The sequence below is a fragment of the Xiphophorus maculatus genome, chromosome 12, assembly GCF_002775205.1.
Source record: "Xiphophorus maculatus strain JP 163 A chromosome 12, X_maculatus-5.0-male, whole genome shotgun sequence".
Lineage (NCBI taxonomy): Eukaryota > Metazoa > Chordata > Actinopteri > Cyprinodontiformes > Poeciliidae > Xiphophorus > Xiphophorus maculatus.
In genome coordinates this window covers 1,622,703-1,644,835 of record NC_036454.1, presented here as the reverse complement: position 1 = coordinate 1,644,835, position 22,133 = coordinate 1,622,703, and the positions used below count along the sequence as shown (strand labels likewise).

The window sequence follows — 22,133 nt, the reverse complement described above, 5'->3', positions numbered from 1 at the left end:
CCTTCTTCCGGCTCAAACCGCAGCTTTTAGTTTTTATTAATTGATTGTATATTTTTGAATTACTCTCTGAAAATTAATCATTTCTAACTTTTAATTATGAAGTCCTTCCGGATTCAGTAGGCGACTTAAAACGGAACCGAATTCAGATTTGGACCGCGGTTCCGAACTTCCTGACCGGATTTATCTGGACCGACTCCCTGCTCTGAGAGTGGCCGGTTCAGGGAGCGTGTTTCCCGCGGAGAGGAGCTCACCTGGTCCGCCGGTTCCTGCGCCGGGTTCGGCTCTGTGGCTCTGGATGCGGGTTCGAGTCCGGCTCAGTTCAGGCATGTTGGTGATGCTGACTCCTTCTCTGACCTCAACTCCTGCTCGCAGCGGCACAGGGCGCCCCCTGTGGTGAAAACATGCTCGGCCCGGGGCCCATTTGTGGCTCCTGGTGCAACTGAAGAACAAATTTGGCTGCAAGATGGTTGATAGAAAATTAGGACAAAATTAGTGAGGAAAAAAACCAAATATTCTTATTTTAATAACCAGATTTTTAGCATTTTCTGATTTCATAGTAAATCTGAGCAGTGACTGTAAAGCAGATGAATCTGTAATTAATGACGTTATTAAATGTGACCAATTAGAGCAGATACTCCCAGTTAAAGGGACAGGAGCCTGTTCTGCTGAAGAACGATAAACTGGATCCCTTCTTTTAACGGCAAACATGAAAACTGATGTTTAACTTCATGGATTGATTTACTGAAACATCATGATTGGTTTATTGTTGGTAAAATAAATGTAAATATTTACATTAAATGTAAAAAATGTAAATATTTACAGCCTGGTTTAGATGCAGGTTGTGGGTTTGAATCCCGGCCAGGATTCTCCATCGAACAAAAACACGATGAGAAAATCTGGAATCATTTCCTTCACAGTAACATTATGATTCATATTTTATTCATTTTACTGTAATTAGACTTAATGATATTTAATGTTTTATATTAAGATAAAATCTTCATGAAACAGAAACAACTTTAGAGAATCCAGGTTCAGTTTTCACACAAAATTTCTCTTTAATTTCAAAATAAGAACTTTAATAGCAGCAGCTTTTCATTCATTCGTTCGTTCATTCATTCATTCATTCATTAATTCGTTCATTCATTCGTTCATGCAGTAACAACAGGTGATTTTCAGTGTTTTATTTCTTTGATCCAGATCATCATCACCATGGCAACTAAATACAAAAATTAAAATACAAAATCTGATCTTTAAGATGCAAACAGCCAAACCAGGCTGAGTTTCTCTTTTTCCCATGATGCACCTGAAGGCCTCAGTAAGGCCTGCCCTCATTGGCTACGGCAGCCCGCCAGGTACAAAACAAAACAAACGTTACAAAGTAAAAACACCTTTAAACTAAAACTAAACAACCAACAACGTTCATCAAAACAAACATCCATAAATCTGCAAATTCATTTCAAATTATTTACAAAATTCACTTTATATAATTTACAACTTTGAATAATTTACTATCCGTTACATTAATAAAAACATCACCCAGAACAGGAACTCAAGGCCCGGGGGCCAAATCCGGCCCGTCACAGCTCCTCATGCGGCCCTCTGGACACATAAACCTTTGAATATTATTTTATTTATCAAATCAGTTTTCATCACAGTACATCCGTCACTTCCTGCAGTTTTTCTTAGAAATTCATAGAAAATCAGTTAGCGATGTAATGCTGACTCCCACCTGTAGGTGGCAGTGTTTCTTTTTAATTGCAAAAACATTTGTAAAAATGACTCCTGGTGATGATCGGTGTGAGAAGACGTTCAATTTAATCTCATTTCAATAAGTTCTGATCATTATTCTAGAGGATCCGGTCCAATCTGCCCAAAAAGGACATGAGCCAGACCAGAACCAGGTCTGAAAACCACTGGTTCAGTCTCCTCCCAGTGGGATGTAAGGAAAACCAGTAGAACCAGTAGAAGCAGCTGCTGGCTTCTCTTCTGACCTCTGACCTGTTGATGTTGCTGCTGTATAAACTGAAGCTACGGAGCTCCATTGCTGCCCAGCGTTCAGTTGGCGCTCTGCTCCTTTAAGGGACACAGCTGCTGTTCCTGCAGCGGCCACCAGGTGGAGACCACGAGTTCTCAGAACATCATGACGTCGCCAGGATCCCCTGATGCATTCTGGGAAATGGAGTCATGAGGTCAGGGCAGACCTGTCTTCATCCTCCTCTTCCTCTTCCCTTCGTTTCTGAGCTCTGTGGTTCTGGAACAAAAAAACATCAAATGTGATTGGTCCAGTCCGACCCAAACAGGCCTCAGCAGAACCTCAGAGAGAGAGAGAGAAGCCCCGCCCACTCCAGGTGAAGCTTCTATAAACATGAAGCTAAAAGCTGAAATGATGAAAACTTGAGAACATGCAGAATGACTTAGCATTAGCTTTAGCACTAGCATGGCTACATCTGGAATCCTTTCCTTCTCCAGCTCCGTCTCTGTGTTGGCTTGTCTTTGACTAGGCCACTTCCTCTGCTTGGTGCTCGCCGTTTGTCTTAACAGGTCCAGATCAGCCAGACTGGACCCAGCAGCCGGTCCCAGAACCTTTAATCTGACACCAGACTGGACCCACGTTAACATTTCTGTTCTGGGTTTTGGTGAAACCAAACGCATCAGAAATTCAGCCTGTTTATATTTTGGAGTTCGGCTGTTGGAGGTGTTCGACCCGCACGGAGGCTCCATCACAGCTGGAAGCCAGGTCAAAGGTCAGCACCAACCCGGTTCTGGACAGAACCAGAACCGCTGACAGAAACCATCAGAGATTAAACATCACCAGTCCGGGTCACTGCTGGTCAGGAAGAGTGTGTGTGTGTTACCTGCAGGTTGAGGAAGTGTGTGTGTGTCCTGCAGTGTGTGTGTCTCGCCGCCGTCTCTCTGTAGAAGAATTTGTTGCAAAGTCGACAGACGAAGCCGCGAACCGGAACCACGAAGCTGCTTCCTGCTCAGACATTAGACCCGGTTCTGTTTGGGTTCATCACATACAGAGACAGCAGGCCGCCACCAGGGGGCGCCGCGCCGCCACCAGGGGGATTTACCGTAAGTCAGCTGAGGATCGAACTCATCTTCTTCTTCCTCCGACTCTTTGGCATCAACAGTCTGTAGGGGACAAGAATCCGAGTCGGTACCAGAATCTGCTCCAGGTTTTAGAGCCACAGGCTGAAGCAGCACTGACCTCTGACCCCTGAACCTCAGATGGCGCCGTCTCTTCATCCTCATCTACCACCTCTACTTCCTCTTCCTCTTCCTCAAAGCAGCCCAGAGCGTCCACAGTGATGAGCTCCTCCTCCTGCTCGTCCCCCAGCTGCACCTGGAGACCAAGCGATGACATCATCAGCTGGAGACCAGGTGATGACATCTGACCAGGTGATGACATCATCAGCTGCAGGTGTCTGCTGCCCCCTGCTGACCTGTTCCTTATGCTCCACAGACTTTATGTGCTCCACAAACTTCCTGGGCGTCCTGAAGTGTCTCTGACAGACCGGACAGAAGGGTCGCCCCCGCTGCTTACACGCCTGGATCACACACACACACACACACACACACACACACACACGCACACACACACACACACCCCGGTGAGGGAGCCTCCTTCCTGCAGCTCGCTCTGACTTCCTGCTCTCACCTTGTGTTGCTCCGTCCGTCTGTGGACGATGATGTCACCTCTGAAATGGACCTGGCAGGTGTCACACCAGCGCTGCGCCTGTGGCCGGCGCCCCCTGCAAGCAGACACTGTTACTGCAGGTTCTGGACATTAAAGCCTCAGTAAACCCTGCGAGACCGCACCTGTCCAGCAGGGGCCCGGCGTTGAGCTGGATGCTCTGTGTGATGTCCTGCAGCTTTCTCAGGTGTTCTCGCCGTGACATGTGCTCCTGAAACACCTGGACGACACACACACAGCTTCTGCAAACATTTAGCTTAACTGGCTCATTGTACACAGAATTATGGGATGTTTCTAATTTTGTAGTTTATTATCAGTAATAACCTAATAATAAACTACATCTTAACATTCATCTCAATGATTGCTATTATTAGAACTGAAATGAACATTTGTTATTGTCTAACTAACTTTTATGTTCATTGTCATTCAGAAAACTTCAGTTTTCTAAAACATCATATGTTGCATGAACTTGCCCCTACCAATATGGCCGACACCTTAAAGCATGAAGCCAACATGGCTTCCACTTTAAACGGCACTCTGGGTTTTTCTTCACAGCTCCATTATTTTGAAGGAGCAGCGTGGAGGAAGGAGAGGTGTGTTTCTCACCTGCGGGGAGCGACAGGTGACGTTACAGACATGACAGTGGAGAGCAGTGGAGTTCCTGTCAGCCGGACCGAACTCTCGGCTGTCGCTGCTCTGCTGGATGGTGACCTTCAGGGAGGCCACGCTCTGCAGCTGCAACGTTTAAAAAACACGTCACTAACATGCTAACAACACGTCACTAATATTTGACAACAACATGACAGTCATATGCTAACAACATGTCAGCAATATGCTAACAACATGACACTAATATGCTAACAACATGACAGTAATATGCTAACAACATGTCAGCAATATGCTAACAACATGACAGTCATATGCTAACAACATGTCAGCAATATGCTAACAACATGACAGTCATATGCTAACAACATGTCAGCAATATGCTAACAACATGACAGTCATATGCTAACAACATGTCAGCAATATGCTAACAACATGACACTAATATGCTAACAACATGACAGTAATATGCTAACAACATGTCAGCAATATGCTAACAACATGACAGTCATATGCTAACAACATGTCAGCAATATGCTAACAACATGACAGTCATATGCTAACAACATGTCAGCAATATGCTAACAACATGACACTAATATGCTAACAACATGACAGTAATATGCTAACAACATGACACTAATATGCTAACAACATGACAGTAATATGCTAACAACATGACACTAATATGCTAACAACATGACAGTAATATGCTAACAACATGACACTAATATGCTAACAACATGACAGTCATAGGCTAACAACATGACAGTCATATGCTAACAACATGACAGTAATATGCTAACAACAGGACACTAATATGCTAACAACATGACAGTCATATGCTAACAACATGACAGTCATATGCTAACAACATGACAGTCATATGCTAACAACATGACACTAATATGCTAACAACATGACACTAATATGCTAACAACATGACAGTCATATGCTAACAACATGACAGTAATATGCTAACAACAGGACACTAATATGCTAACAACATGACAGTCATATGCTAACAACATGACACTAATATGCTAACAACATGACAGTAATATGCTAACAACAGGACACTAATATGCTAACAACATGACAGTCATATGCTAACAACATGACACTAATATGCTAACAACATGACACTAATATGCTAACAACATGACAGTCATATGCTAACAACATGACAGTAATATGCTAACAACAGGACACTAATATGCTAACAACATGACAGTCATATGCTAACAACATGACACTAATATGCTAACAACATGACAGTAATATGCTAACAACAGGACACTAATATGCTAACAACATGACAGTCATATGCTAACAACAGGACACTAATATGCTAACAACATGACAGTAATATGCTAACAACATGTCACTAATATGCTAACAACATGACAGTCATATGCTAACAACATGACAGTAATATGCTAACAACAGGACACTAATATGCTAACAACATAACAGTAATATGCTAACAACATGTCACTAATATGCTAACAACATGACAGTCATATGCTAACAACATGACAGTCATATGCTAACAACATGACAGTCATATGCTAACAACATGACACTAATATGCTAACAACATGACAGTAATATGCTAACAACAGGACACTAATATGCTAACAACATGACAGTCATATGCTAACAACATGACAGTCATATGCTAACAACAGGACACTAATATGCTAACAACATGACAGTAATATGCTAACAACATGTCACTAATATGCTAACAACATGACACTAATATGCTAACAACATGACAGTCATATGCTAACAACATGACAGTAATATGCTAACAACAGGACACTAATATGCTAACAACATGACAGTAATATGCTAACAACATGTCACTAATATGCTAACAACATGACAGTCATATGCTAACAACATGACAGTCATATGCTAACAACATGACAGTAATATGCTAACAACAGGACACTAATATGCTAACAACATGACAGTCATATGCTAACAACATGTCAGCAATATGCTAACAACATGACACTAATATGCTAACAACATGACAGTAATATGCTAACAACATGTCAGCAATATGCTAAGAACATGACAGTCATATGCTAACAACATGTCAGCAATATGCTAACAACATGACACTAATATGCTAACAACATGACAGTAATATGCTAACAACATGACACTAATATGCTAACAACATGACAGTAATATGCTAACAACATGACACTAATATGCTAACAACATGACAGTAATATGCTAACAACATGACAGTAATATGCTAACAACATGACACTAATATGCTAACAACATGACAGTCATAGGCTAACAACATGACAGTCATATGCTAACAACATGACAGTAATATGCTAACAACAGGACACTAATATGCTAACAACATGACAGTCATATGCTAACAACATGACAGTCATATGCTAACAACATGACAGTCATATGCTAACAACATGACAGTCATATGCTAACAACATGACAGTCATATGCTAACAACATGACACTAATATGCTAACAACCTGACACTAATATGCTAACAACATGACAGTCATATGCTAACAACATGACAGTAATATGCTAACAACAGGACACTAATATGCTAGCAACATGACAGTCATATGCTAACAACATGACAGTCATATGCTAACAACATGACAGTCATATGCTAACAACATGACAGTCATATGCTAACAACATGACAGTTATATGCTAACAACATGACACTAATATGCTAACAACATGACACTAATATGCTAACAACATGACAGTCATATGCTAACAACAGGACACTAATATGCTAACAACATGACAGTCATATGCTAACAACATGACACTAATATGCTAACAACATGACAGTAATATGCTAACAATAGGACACTAATATGCTAACAACATGACAGTCATATGCTAACAACAGGACACTAATATGCTAACAACATGACAGTAATATGCTAACAACATGTCACTAATATGCTAACAACATGACAGTCATATGCTAACAACATGACAGTCATATGCTAACAACATGACAGTAATATGCTAACAACAGGACACTAATATGCTAACAACATGACAGTAATATGCTAACAACATGTCACTAATATGCTAACAACATGACAGTCATATGCTAACAACATGACAGTCATATGCTAACAACATGACACTAATATGCTAACAACATGACAGTAATATGCTAACAACAGGACACTAATATGCTAACAACATGACAGTCATATGCTAACAACAGGACACTAATATGCTAACAACATGACAGTCATATGCTAACAACATGACACTAATATGCTAACAACATGACAGTAATATGCTAACAGGACACTAATATGCTAACAACATGTCACTAATATGCTAACAACATGACAGTCATATGCTAACAACATGACAGTCATATGCTAACAACATGACACTAATATGCTAACAACATGACAGTAATATGCTAACAACATGTCACTAATATGCTAACAACATGACAGTCATATGCTAACAACATGACAGTCATATGCTAACAACATGACACTAATATGCTAACAACATGACAGTCATATGCTAACAACATGACAGTCATATGCTAACAACATGACACTAATATGCTAACAACATGTCAGCAATATGCTAACAACATGACACTAATATGCTAACAACATGACAGTAATATGCTAACAACATGACACTAATATGCTAACAACATGACAGTAATATGCTAACAACATGACACTAATATGCTAACAACATGACAGTAATATGCTAACAACATGACAGTAATATGCTAACAACATGACACTAATATGCTAACAACATGACAGTCATAGGCTAACAACATGACAGTCATATGCTAACAACATGACAGTAATATGCTAACAACAGGACACTAATATGCTAACAACATGACAGTCATATGCTAACAACATGACAGTCATATGCTAACAACATGACAGTCATATGCTAACAACATGACAGTCATATGCTAACAACATGACACTAATATGCTAACAACATGACACTAATATGCTAACAACATGACAGTCATATGCTAACAACATGACAGTAATATGCTAACAACAGGACACTAATATGCTAGCAACATGACAGTCATATGCTAACAACATGACAGTCATATGCTAACAACATGACAGTCATATGCTAACAACATGACAGTTATATGCTAACAACATGACACTAATATGCTAACAACATGACACTAATATGCTAACAACATGACAGTCATATGCTAACAACAGGACACTAATATGCTAACAACATGACAGTCATATGCTAACAACATGACACTAATATGCTAACAACATGACAGTAATATGCTAACAACAGGACACTAATATGCTAACAACATGACAGTCATATGCTAACAACAGGACACTAATATGCTAACAACATGACAGTAATATGCTAACAACATGTCACTAATATGCTAACAACATGACAGTCATATGCTAACAACATGACAGTCATATGCTAACAACATGACAGTAATATGCTAACAACAGGACACTAATATGCTAACAACATGACAGTAATATGCTAACAACATGTCACTAATATGCTAACAACATGACAGTCATATGCTAACAACATGACAGTCATATGCTAACAACATGACAGTCATATGCTAACAACATGACACTAATATGCTAACAACATGACAGTAATATGCTAACAACAGGACACTAATATGCTAACAACATGACAGTCATATGCTAACAACAGGACACTAATATGCTAACAACATGACAGTCATATGCTAACAACATGACACTAATATGCTAACAACATGACAGTAATATGCTAACAACAGGACACTAATATGCTAACAACATGTCACTAATATGCTAACAACATGACAGTCATATGCTAACAACATGACAGTCATATGCTAACAACATGACACTAATATGCTAACAACATGACAGTAATATGCTAACAACATGTCACTAATATGCTAACAACATGACAGTCATATGCTAACAACATGACAGTCATATGCTAACAACATGACACTAATATGCTAACAACATGACAGTCATATGCTAACAACATGACAGTCATATGCTAACAACATGACACTAATATGCTAACAACATGACAGTAATATGCTAAAAACTTGTCACTAATATGCTAACATGACAGTAATATGCTAACAACATGACAGTAATATGCTAACAACATGACAGTAATATGCTAACAACATGACAGTAATATGCTAACAACATGACACTGATATGCTAACAACATGACAGTCATATGCTAACCAAATGACACTAATATGCTAACAACATGACAGTCATATGCTAACAACATGACAGTAATATGCTAACAACATGACACTAATATGCTAACAACATGACAGTCATATGCTAATAACAGGACACTAATATGCTAATAACATGACAGTAATATGCTAACAACATGTCACTAATATGCTAACAACATGACAGTCATATGCTAACAACATGACAGTCATATGCTAACAACATGACAGTAATATGCTAACAACATGACACTAATATGCTAACAACATGACAGTAATATGCTAACAACATGACAGTAATATGCTAACAACATGACACTAATATGCTAACAACATGACAGTCATATGCTAACAACAGGACACTAATATGCTAATAACATGACAGTAATATGCTAACAACATGTCACTAATATGCTAACAACATGACAGTCATATGCTAACAACATGACAGTCATATGCTAACAACATGACAGTAATATGCTAACAACATGACAGTCATAGGCTAACAACATGACAGTCATATGCTAACAACATGACAGTAATATGCTAACAACAGGACACTAATATGCTAACAACATGACAGTCATATGCTAACAACATGACAGTCATATGCTAACAACATGACAGTCATATGCTAACAACATGACAGTCATATGCTAACAACATGACACTAATATGCTAACAACATGACACTAATATGCTAACAACATGACAGTCATATGCTAACAACATGACAGTAATATGCTAACAACATGACACTAATATGCTAACAACATGACACTAATATGCTAACAACATGACAGTCATATGCTAACAACATGACAGTAATATGCTAACAACATGACACTAATATGCTAACAACATGACAGTCATATGCTAACAACAGGACACTAATATGCTAATAACATGACAGTAATATGCTAACAACATGTCACTAATATGCTAACAACATGACAGTCATATGCTAACAACATGACAGTCATATGCTAACAACATGACAGTAATATGCTAACAACATGACACTAATATGCTAACAACATGACAGTAATATGATAACAACATGACAGTAATATGCTAACAACATGACAGTAATATGCTAACAACATGACACTAATATGCTAACAACATGACAGTCATATGCTAACAACAGGACACTAATATGCTAATAACATGACAGTAATATGCTAACAACATGTCACTAATATGCTAACAACATGACAGTCATATGCTAACAACATGACAGTCATATGCTAACAACATGACAGTAATATGCTAACAACATGACACTAATATGCTAACAACATGACAGTAATATGATAACAACAGGACACTAATATGCTAACAACATGACAGTAATATGCTAACAACATGTCACTAATATGCTAACAACATGACAGTCATATGCTAACAACATGACACTAATATGCTAACAACATGACCCTAATATGCTAACAACATGACAGTCATATGCTAACAACATGACAGTAATATGCTAACAACATGACACTAATATGCTAACAACATGTCACTAATATGCTAACAACATGACAGTCATATGCTAACAACATGACACTAATATGCTAACAACATGACACTAATATGCTAACAACATGACAGTCATATGCTAACAACATGACACTAATATGCTAACAACATGACAGTAATATGCTAACAACAGGACACTAATATGCTAACAACATGACAGTCATATGCTAACAACAGGACACTAATATGCTAACAACATGACAGTAATATGCTAACAACATGTCACTAATATGCTAACAACATGACACTAATATGCTAACAACATGACAGTAATATGATAACAACAGGACACTAATATGCTAACAACATGACAGTAATATGCTAACAACATGTCACTAATATGCTAACAACATGACAGTCATATGCTAACAACATGACACTAATATGCTAACAACATGACACTAATATGCTAACAACATGACAGTCATATGCTAACAACATGACAGTAATATGCTAACAACATGACACTAATATGCTAACAACATGTCACTAATATGCTAACAACATGACAGTCATATGCTAACAACATGACAGTCATATGCTAACAACATGACAGTCATATGCTAACAACATGACACTAATATGCTAACAACATGACAGTAATATGCTAAAAACTTGTCACTAATATGCTAACAACATGACAGTAATATGCTAACAACATGACAGTAATATGCTAACATGACAGTAATATGCTAACAACATGGCAGTAATATGCTAACAACATGACAGTTATATGCTAACAACATGACAGTAATATGCTAACAACATGTCTAAAGGATCTTACATCCTCACCTGAGCTGCTCGGCTGTCCTCTGCTGCCCCCTGCTGGTCAGAACCAGAACCATCTGAAGAACAGAAACAGCATCAGTGAATCCTGAAGCTACATGAATCTCTGATTATTGCTGCAGTCACTCACCTCCTCCTGGGTCACATGACCCGGGGGCTTTGTTCCTATTGGCCAGAGCTGCAGCCTCCTCAGTACTGCAGGAAACAAAACTTTGATTCTGACTGTTGAAGGAAATTTTACAGTCCAAACTGTGAATAAACCTTCAACGGCTGAAGGTTCAGAATGATGAGCTTTTCTCTCTTCGTGCCTCATCCAGAACCAAACTGACCCATTCTGTCGTGCTCTCTTCAGCTGAACCTCTCCTGTACCTCCATCCGACCCCTGACCTCCCTGGCTCCACCCATCGGCTGCTCTCTTCTCCCTCGCGGCAGCACTGCTGTGGGGCCGAGCGTCGCAGCTTCCTGGTGCCTGCAGAACAGGAGCCGCGGGTTCAGGAGGTGAGGCGGCTCAGCAGGAGGAGAGTAAGTTTGATTTACACACCTGCTGAGCTGGAGGACCTGCAGGGAATCGAACCTTCGATACGCCGCCTCCCGCTGCAGGAAGGAAACACCTGGAGGAGGGCAGAATAGACAGAGGTCAGAGTTCAAACAGGAGCAACTTAATGGAGCAGATCCAGATTCTCTCACCTGTCCGTCCTCCTGGTTTGTCTGACCATGATGACCTCTGACCTCTGCTCCTCCAAAGAATAAAGACTTTTATTCTCATTAAACCATCAGCTTCCAGCAGACTCATTCATTACATTTTAACTAGAAATAAACTGATTGAACAGATTTATGGGTTTAAACCAACCACTGCAGAAAATCTTGGAGTTGTTCTCTCAATCAGCTCTGATTGAGAACAACTTTCTCTCAAAGATGTCAATTCTTTCTATAAAGAGATTTGACAACTTTATAGAAAGTTAGAAACATGTTTTTGTCCTCACAGCCAGGCCGAATTACCGGGAACAAATTAACATTTACTACCAACTAATAACCATCACAATACCTACAGAAACGACCAGTTAAAAAAGCAAATAAATCTAAAATGGTTGGATTTTAAACAGAGACCTGGAAGCTATCGGAGCTAAAAAAAAAAAAAAAACACACAAAAAACAGGATAAAAACTCATATTTGAACAAACTCAGGCGGATGGTTTTATTCTCGTGCTTCCATCCGTTACCGCAGCGTCATTAATGTGAATCAAAACTTTAGCATTTTTTTTATCACTTCACTGAACTCACCTCCGTCCTCCAAGCTAACTCTGCTAAAGATAAGCAGACTGCATCTGGCTCTCCGTGAACGGCTCTGGCGCCACCTGGCGGCGGGGAGGAACACTGCAGCCAACATCTGGTGCAGAACACCTGCTTCCGACTGATGAAAAGGACCTTTCAGGAATAAAGGTCGATTAAAATGACCCATAAAACGTATAGCTCTGTGTTTATATTAAATATTTTATTTATGATGGCCGTCTTGATGATCATAAACGAGACAAAGTGAAACAAAACAATCAGAAGTTAAAAAACTCTTGAAATGTTATAATTTTATATTATAAACCAAGAGCAGATCCTAACGGATCCCTCAACGCCTCGGCGGATTCTGTCCATGAAGGTCCTGATCAGAATCAGGGTCAAAGGTCGCCGTTGGCAGAGTCACCAGACACAAGCCAGCAGTCTGGACAGAGATCAGATGAGCTGGACTTCCTCCTCCTCTTCCTCAGATGGAGAACAGCTGGCTCACACACACACACAGCCTGGTGTGTGTGTGTGTGTGTGTGTGTGTGTGTGGAGGCCAGATCAGGAACAGATGATTGAGTGGAGGACGACCTCAGAGTTAAGATCCTCAGATGAAAGACGACTGACTGGAGCCAGCTGCTGGTTCTACAGCCGAGCCTAGAGAACCGGGTCAGAACCGGGTCAGAACCAGGTCAGTGAACACTACCTGTGGATTCTGTCTCAGCTCCTCCCAGTGAAACCATTAAAGGGTTAAGTAGAGCTCCAGTCTAATGGATTCCTGCCTGAGCCGGACAGAGAGGAGGAGGAGGATGAAGATGGTTACCATGGTTTCCAGGTTTTGGAGTCTGGAAGAAAAAATCCTTCTTGAGGAAAAAGATCAAAAGATCAACACAAAAAAATTTATATTCTGGTTTATTATCAGATTTTACAGAAAGCAGATTCCAACACGGCAGGAAGTCTGCGCCGCATCGGCAGGAAGTCTGCGCCGCATCGGCAGGAAGTCTGCGCCGCATCGGCAGGAAGTCTGCGCCGCATCGGCAGGAAGTCTGCGCCGCATCGGCAGGAAGTCTGCGCCGCATCGGCAGGAAGTCTGCGCCGCATCGGCAGGAAGTCGTCCCAAATAGCTGTTGGGTCTTTTATTTTGAAAATCTGAATTCCACCATAAACCCCTCAGATTACAACCTGTCACCCTGCCAAAATAAAAGTCTATGATCGACTGGGTCTGCTGACAGGAAGCGACATCATCACCAAGGGGTCAGAGGTCGTCCAGCAGCTGCTGCCTCTCAGATGACGGCTCCTCTGGATGCACAGAGAGGAAGGACAGGTTGGACAGGATAAGCTCCCCCCCTCCCAGGTGTGTGTCACCTGCTCCCAGTACTCCCAGTACAGCCGAGGCGGAGACCGATCCCAGCTCGTTGTGAGCGATGCAGCGATAGGTTCCTGAGTCTCCAGGCTCCGCCCCCTCGATCTGCAGCCAACTGGAGAGCTCGAACCTCAGAGGCCCGCCCCTGGCCTGAGGACAGAGGACGGCCGGTCTCCAAGGGAACGGGACGCTGCGGCGTTAAGAGGGGGCGGAGCCTACCTGGACAGAGATGTGGGGGTCGTCTCCTGGCAGGACGACGTCCCGGCCGTCCTTCCTCCACTCCACCAGCGCCATGGGGAACGCAAACACCTCGCACAGGAGCAGCATGATGCTGCCGCTGCCGTTCACCTGGTCCTGGGGGGCCACCTTGATCACCGGGGCTGCAGGGGACAGGAGACACTGATAGTATGACAGGAAGCGGGGGGGTTTCAAAATAAAAGTCTGTAATGAAAAAATTCTGCCGTTAAACTTCAAACTGGATCACATCTGTCATACTGAAGGTCTGGGGGCCGAATTAAGGCCGCCGCATGTTCAAATGGGGCCAGAGAGCTAGGAGATAGCATAGTTAGCTGGTAGTTAACTGGTTTCTAGCTGGTAGTTAACTGGTTTCTAGCTGGTAGTTAACTGGTTTCTAGTTGGTAGTTAACTGGTTTCTAGCTGGTAGTTAACTGGTTTCTAGTTGGTAGTTAACTGGTTTCTAGCTGGTAGTTAACTGGTTTCTAGCTGGTAGTGAACTGGTTTCTAGGTGGTAGTTAACTGGTTTCTAGCTGGTAGGTAAGTGGTTTCCAGCTGGTAGTTAACTGGTTTCCAGCTGGTAGTTAACTGGTTTCTAGTTGGTAGTTAACTGGTTTCTAGCTGGTAGTTAACTGGTTTCTAGCTGGTAGTTAACTGGTTTCTAGCTGGTAGTTAACTGGTTTCTAGTTGGTAATTAACTGGTTTCTAGCTGGTAGTTAACTGGTTTCTAGCTGGTAGTTAACTGGGTTTTAGCTGGTAGTTAACTGGTTTCTAGTTGGTAGTTAACTGGTTTCTAGCTGGTAGTGAACTGGTTTCTAGTTGGTAATTAACTGGTTTCTAGCTGGTAGTTAACTGGTTTCTAGCTGGTAGTTAACTGGGTTTTAGCTGGTAGTTAACTGGTTTCTAGTTGGTAGTTAACTGGTTTCTAGCTGGTAGTTAACTGGTTTCTAGTTGGTAGTTAACTGGTTTCTAGTTGGTAGTTAACTGGGTTTTAGCTGGTAGTTAACTGGTTTCTAGCTGGTAGTTAACTGGTTTCTAGTTGGTAGTTAACTGGGTTTTAGCTGGTAGTTAACTGGTTTCTAGCTGGTAGTTAACTGGTTTCTAGTTGGTAGTTAACTGGGTTTTAGCTGGTAGTTAACTGGTTTCTAGTTGGTAGTTAACTGGTTTCCAGCTGGTAGTTAACTGGTTTCTAGTTGGTAGTTAACTGGTTTCTAGTTGGTAGTTAACTGGGTTTTAGCTGGTAGTTAACTGGTTTCTAGTTGGTAGTTAACTGGTTTCCAGCTGGTAGTTAACTGGTTTCTAGTTGGTAGTTAACTGGTTTCCAGCTGCTAGTGAACTGGTTTCTAGCGGGTAGTTAACTGGTTTATAGTTGGTAGTTAACTGGTTTATAGTTGGTAGTTAACTGGTTTCCAGCTGGTAGTTAACTGGTTTCCAGCTGGTAGTGAACTGGTTTATAGTTAGTAGTTAACTGGTTTCTAGTTGGTAGTTAACTGGTTTCTAGTTGGTAATTAACTGGTTTCTAGCTGGTAGTTAACTGGTTTCTAGTTGGTAGTTAACTGGTTTCTAGTTGGTAATTAACTGGTTTCTAGCTGGTAGTTAACTGGTTTCTAGCTGGTAGTTAACTGGTTTCTAGTTGGTAATTAACTGGTTTCTAGCTGGTAGTTAACTGGGTTTTAGCTGGTAGTTAACTGGTTTCTAGTTAGTAGTTAACTGGTTTCTAGCTGGTAGTGAACTGGTTTCTAGTTGGTAATTAACTGGTTTCTAGCTGGTAGTTAACTGGGTTTTAGCTGGTAGTTAACTGGTTTCTAGCTGGTAGTTAACTGGGTTTTAGCTGGTAGTTAACTGGTTTCTAGCTGGTAGTTAACTGGTTTCTAGTTGGTAGTTAACTGGTTTCTAGCTGGTAGTTAACTGGTTTCTAGTTGGTAGTTAACTGGTTTCTAGTTGGTAGTTAACTGGGTTTCTAGCTGGTAGTTAACTGGTTTCTAGCTGGTAGTTAACTGGTTTCTAGTTGGTAGTTAACTGGGTTTTAGCTGGTAGTTAACTGGTTTCTAGCTGGTAGTTAACTGGTTTCTAGTTGGTAGTTAACTGGGTTTTAGCTGGTAGTTAACTGGTTTCTAGTTGGCAGTTAACTGGTTTCCAGCTGGTAGTTAACTGGTTTCTAGTTGGTAGTTAACTGGTTTCCAGCTGCTAGTGAACTGGTTTCTAGCGGGTAGTTAACTGGTTTATAGTTGGTAGTTAACTGGTTTATAGTTGGTAGTTAACTGGTTTCCTGCTGGTAGTTAACTGGTTTATAGTTGGTAGTTAACTGGTTTATAGTTGGTAGTTAACTGGTTTCCAGCTGGTAGTTAACTGGTTTCCAGCTGGTAGTGAACTGGTTTATAGTTAGTAGTTAACTGGTTTCTAGTTGGTAGTTAACTGGTTTCCAGCTGGTAGTGAACTGGTTTCTAGTTGGTAGTTAACTGGTTTCTAGTTGGTAGTTAACTGGTTTCTAGTTGGTAGTTAACTGGTTTCTAGCTGGTAGTTAACTGGTTTCTAGTTGGTAGTTAACTGGTTTCTAGTTGGTAGTTAACTGGTTTCCAGTTGGTAGGGAACTGGTTTCTAGTTGGTAGTTAACTGGTTTCTAGCTGGTAGTGAACTGGTTTCTAGTTGGTAGTTAACTGGTTTCCAGCTGGTAGTTAACTGGTTTCTAGCTGGTAGTTAACTGGTTTCCAGCTGGTAGTTAACTGGTTTCTAGCTGGTAGTTAACTGGTTTCTAGTTGGTAGTTAACTGGTTTCTAGTTGGTAGTTAACTGGTTTCCAGCTGGTAGTTAACTGGTTTCTAGCTGGTAGTTAACTGGTTTCTAGTTGGTAGTTAACTGGTTTCTAGTTGGTAGTTAACTGGTTTCCAGCTGGTAGTTAACTGGGTTTTAGCTGGTAGTTAACTGGTTTCTAGTTGGTAGTTAACTGGTTTCTAGCTGGTAGTTAACTGGTTTCCAGCTGGTAGTTAACTGGTTTCTAGTTGGTAGTTAACTGGTTTCTAGCTGGTAGTTAACTGGTTTCCAGCTGGTAGTTAACTGGTTTCTAGTTGGTAGTTAACTGGTTTCCAGCTGGTAGTGAACTGGTTTCCAGTTGGTAGTTAACTGGTTTCTAGCTGGTAGTTAACTGGTTTCTAGTTGGTAGTTAACTGGTTTCCAGCTGGTAGTTAACTGGTTTATAGTTGGTAGTTAACTGGTTTATAGTTGGTAGTTAACTGGTTTCCAGCTGGTAGTTAACTGGTTTCCAGCTGGTAGTTAACTGGTTTCCAGCTGGTAGTTAACTGGTTTCTAGCTGGTAGTTAACTGGTTTCTAGCTGGTAGTTAACTGGTTTCTAGCTGGTAGTGAACTGGTTTCTAGTTGGTAGTTAACTGGTTTCTAGCTGGTAGTGAACTGGTTTCTAGTTGGTAGTTAACTGGTTTCCAGCTGGTAGTGAACTGGTTTCTAGTTGGTAGTTAACTGGTTTCCAGCTGGTAGTGAACTGGTTTCCAGCTGGTAGTTAGTTAGGTTGTGGTTTCAATCTCCTGGTTTTTTTCTCACAATGTTTCATAAATTATCTCGGTTTGTCAATAATTCTGAATTTTCCAGGATTTTTTTTCAAGGTTCGGTCTAAAGTTTCGGAACTATTTTCTCTGGTATCCCTCCGCCGGGCGGGCCTACCTGTCCTGCAGGGACCCGTCTCCGCGATTCGGAGCTCCGGGTCGGAGAAGGCGGCCTCTCGGAACCGACACAGGTTCAGGTATGTGGTTCCGTCGCTGCCGCACAGCGCCCCCTGCTGCTCGCACACACACATCTCCTCCTCCTCTTCATCCTCTCCTTCTCCTCCTCCCGCGGATCGGTCCGCCTGGCACCGCAGCCCGGTACCGCACAGCCCGTAGAACCGGGCCCGGGCCCCCGGGTCGCAGGCCTGGCCCTCCAGGTTCCCGCACTCCGCGCAGCAGCCGCAGCGGTCCGGAACCAGGCCGGCCCGGCAGCCGCGAGGCTCCGGGCACAACTCCGGGTCGCACGGTCCGCAGCGCCCGAACCCGGTTCCGTTGCCGCCTCCCGGCTCCTCCAGCAGGTCCAAGTCCAGAACCGGGTCAGGGATGGAGGACCGGACCGGAGGAGCGCCCCGGCAGGAGAGCGGCTCCGGAACCAGAACCAGGACCAGCAGAACCAGCATTTCAGGTCCGCTCGGAGCTGGTACCGGTTCTGACGGATGTTCCTCTCTTCAGAACTCGCAATTACATTCCAGTCAGATCCAGCAGGAAATACCGAACCGAACTGGGAAATCTCTGGAAAAATGGGCAAACTGACCCGAACTTCCAGAAAACACAACAAAAGTTCGGAAAAAGTCCGGAAACAGAATCAACAGAACCAGGAGATAAAAACGGGTCCAAACCCAAGAAAGCTGCTGATCCAAACAGTCCGGGACCGGTTCGAATCAGCCGGACCGCAGCGGGCACTCCGGGTCAGGTCTGACATAATGCAACTCGCTGCTTCCGGTCTGACCCTTCAAAATAAAACAGAGCTGCGCGGTTTTCATCCCGATCTGCAGCGAAACCAGAAAAAAAGATTTTGATTATTGATTTTAATAATTTAACCATTTTAAATAATCATTTAATCATATTAACGCTTTAAACATTTTAATTAGTATTAAAATCTTTTACAAAGTAATTTCATGTTCTTCTGGTTCTGGTCCAGAACCTTCTCAGCTCCTGCCGGAAGAACCCCGCTGTCCCGTTCTGCTCCAGTCAGACACACAGGTGAGGAAATGAAACACACCCTCACCCAGTTCCTGGATGGAAGGCCAGCAAACAGCCAGCAGCTTTTATTTTGAAGGAGTTCTGTCCGTGTTTCCGGTCGGACTCTCAGCAGCTGGATGGTCCGAGCGGAGCAGCTGCTGAACCCATCAGCGGCTCCGCTTCCGCAGGTTCCCAAGGTTCTCCAGGAGGTTCCAGGAGATTCCAGGCTCCCTAGGTTCTCCAGGAGGTTCCAGGTTTGACCAGAAAGGTCATTGCTAAGGACGTATCAGAGGGGGTGACCCAATGGAAATGTAAAGACGACACCAAGAATGTAGTGGCAACTATTGACCAAGTCGTAACAATCAGACAGAAATCTGAGAGCAGAGGAGAGGCTGGTTTTACCGACCAGACAAACCTCCTAGTCTGAGTCTGACCAGAGAGAACTGGCCCACAGATCCAGAACAATTCACTGGACCAGAAGATCTGAAGGAGCTTTGTGATTGAGGAAAGATGAGTCTGACTCCCACAGAAAAAGTGGCTAGAAAATACTGAAAAACTGGAAGGAGTTTTTCAGAAATGCTACGTAGATAATTCAGGACATCGGAAACATCATCCGCCTCAGGATGGAGAAGATGAGAACATCCCTGATGGTCTGTAACTGGATATTTGAGGTTGATCCTGAAAGTCTGTATGTGTTGGAAAAAAGTTGTAAATACAGAAAACAAAGATAAGATTTTGGATTGGCTGAAGAATAAGACCAGAAAAGACAAATGAAGTTAGCAAAACCTGAAAGGAAGCATAGAAACAGATGGAAATGCAAACTATCCTTTTTATGTGGAGAAGATTTTTGATTGTGAGTCCAGTTGTAAAACATTTAGTTCGTTTGAAGCTGCTGGTTCTTTGGCCTGGTACTTCACTGCATCAGTTATAGCAGAATCTGCCAGGAATTTCCAGACATTTCCACCAGTTCTCACGGCTTTGGACTCCTTAGATCCACAAACCCAGAACATGCTACATGCCACTGAGACCAGATCTTTGGTTTGACCAACATCCAATGACAGGAGGAGGGTGAAGGTTTCCTCCTGCTGGGGAGATTTTGGCAGAAGAATACGGAATAATTGAAGACACTAAAATGTTGGAAAACTTTTATAAGAAATTCAAAACCAAAACTGGGCCTCAACAACAAGATCCTCCTGAATCATCAGGAGATCTGGGAGGCCATGACGATGGTTCTGTCTCTTTAATAGACCTGAACTCAGGCCTAAACTTGGAAACTCAACAAATGTCTTAAGGATAACTGGATTCATTCAACAGGAGAACAATGGTCAGCTGGAAAACAAATTTAAAGACAATTTTTCAAAGAGTCGACAGTCCTTCGAACAGATGCTGAAGGCCATGAACACGTCACTGCAGGAACTGGAGAAGCGGCGCCTCATTCCCTGAAGTCAGTCCGTTTGTAGAAAGTGGAGCCGCTGTGGGAGTTCTGGGTCTGAGGGCGGTCCTGCTCCGGTCCTATCCCAGATCAGTCTGGCTCTGTCGCCGGTCCGGATGGTCATACAGGTCTATCTGGCCAACCCGATCAAACTCTCCCGTTTCCCAAAGGACCCTAGAGACTTGGAGCAAGTCAGGGCTGCTTCTGGGAACTTTGGAAAACGGGATGAACTGGTGGAAAATCCCAGTTTCTTTTATAACTGGCTTTATGATGAGACCGAAGAGGACCCAAGTCTTACCAGAACATTACGTCCTGCTCTGATATGAAGGGACTCTGTCTTGGATAGCTTATTAAAAACTCAATGAAGTATAATGTAACACAGAGACAGCACGGAGCCAGTACAATGGCTGCTGGCGGTTATGGAGAAAGTATGGTTCCTGATCAGGATCAGTCTAAACTCTGGAAAATCAATAGTAAGAGTTCTCCAGCATGTAGGAACATTGGTACTGAAGGAAGCAAAGATATTTTCCTTGGTCTTGTAAAGTTAAACGACTTAGAAACCCAGAAACTGCAGAACAAAATGTTGCTAAGGATTCCAGATCAATCAACCATCAATCCACCTTAATCTGTACAGAACATTTCAGCAGCAAGGCTTTTGAAAGAGTTTTACATCATAAACACAAAGTCATAAAACAGAATCAACAATCAAACATCACATTAAATTCATCATTTATTACGTTTCTAATAAAACTCTAACAGCAGCTTTTAGTCCAGATTTAAAGGATCTCAGTGTTTCAGCTGGTTTACAGTTTTCTGGAAGTTTGTTCCAGATCTGTGGTGCATAGAAGCTAAAAGCTGCTTCTCCTCGTTTGGTTCTGATGCAGAGCAGAACCAGAACCAGAACCAGAACCAGAACCTGAGGGGTCTGGAAGGTTGATCCAGCAGCAGATCTTTAATGTGTTTGGTTCTGATCCGTTCAGTGGTTTATAAACTAACAGGATTTAAAGTTTATCCTCTGAGCTACAGGGAGCCAGTGGAGGTTCTGGAGAACTGGGTTTATGTCTCTATCCTCCTGGTTCTGGTCAGAACTCCAGCAGCAGCGTTCTGGATCAGCTGCAGCTGGAGGATTGATTTGTTGGACAGATTCAAAGTGACTGGATGAGTTTCTCTAGATCT

The 22,133-nt window shown here is 42.0% G+C and overlaps 2 protein-coding genes across 2 annotated transcripts; both read right to left on the bottom strand.

The window, feature by feature from the left end:
- Positions 1–1,035: 1,035 nt before the first annotated feature.
- On the bottom strand, positions 1,036–13,305 carry LOC102223334 (cip1-interacting zinc finger protein-like). Its single transcript, XM_014474660.2, has 14 exons — positions 13,202–13,305; positions 12,609–12,652; positions 12,463–12,532; positions 12,251–12,390; positions 12,052–12,116; positions 11,928–11,980; positions 4,304–4,432; positions 3,823–3,917; positions 3,662–3,755; positions 3,447–3,551; positions 3,212–3,346; positions 3,075–3,135; positions 2,856–2,977; positions 1,036–2,251 (listed from the first exon to the last, which is right to left on the bottom strand). The coding sequence occupies exons 2-14, from the start codon at positions 12,635–12,637 to the stop codon at positions 2,183–2,185; spliced, it is 1,167 nt and encodes a 388-aa protein (XP_014330146.2). The 5' UTR covers positions 12,638–12,652; positions 13,202–13,305; the 3' UTR covers positions 1,036–2,182.
- Positions 13,306–13,704: 399 nt separating this feature from the next.
- kazald1 (Kazal type serine peptidase inhibitor domain 1) lies at positions 13,705–19,337 on the bottom strand. Its single transcript, XM_005814348.2, has 3 exons — positions 18,462–19,337; positions 14,775–14,935; positions 13,705–14,705 (listed from the first exon to the last, which is right to left on the bottom strand). The coding sequence occupies exons 1-3, from the start codon at positions 18,961–18,963 to the stop codon at positions 14,448–14,450; spliced, it is 921 nt and encodes a 306-aa protein (XP_005814405.2). The 5' UTR covers positions 18,964–19,337; the 3' UTR covers positions 13,705–14,447.
- Between the last annotated feature and the right edge of the window lie 2,796 nt (positions 19,338–22,133).

Excerpts from the sequence above, each read along its gene's own strand:
- LOC102223334 (XM_014474660.2), bottom strand. The coding sequence starts at position 12,637 with ATGGTCAGACAAACCAGGAGGACGGACAG. Across the intron at positions 12,533-12,608 it reads CAAACCAGGAGGACGGACAG|GTGTTTCCTTCCTGCAGCGG; the intron begins GTGAGAGAATCT and ends GCCCTCCTCCAG. Across the intron at positions 3,756-3,822 it reads GCCGGGCCCCTGCTGGACAG|GGGGCGCCGGCCACAGGCGC; the intron begins GTGCGGTCTCGC and ends GTCTGCTTGCAG.
- kazald1 (XM_005814348.2), bottom strand. The coding sequence starts at position 18,963 with ATGCTGGTTCTGCTGGTCCTGGTTCTGGTTCCGGAGCCGCTCTCCTGC. Across the intron at positions 14,936-18,461 it reads GACGGGTCCCTGCAGGACAG|CCCCGGTGATCAAGGTGGCC; the intron begins GTAGGCCCGCCC and ends TGTCCCCTGCAG. Across the intron at positions 14,706-14,774 it reads ACCCCCACATCTCTGTCCAG|GCCAGGGGCGGGCCTCTGAG; the intron begins GTAGGCTCCGCC and ends CTCTGTCCTCAG.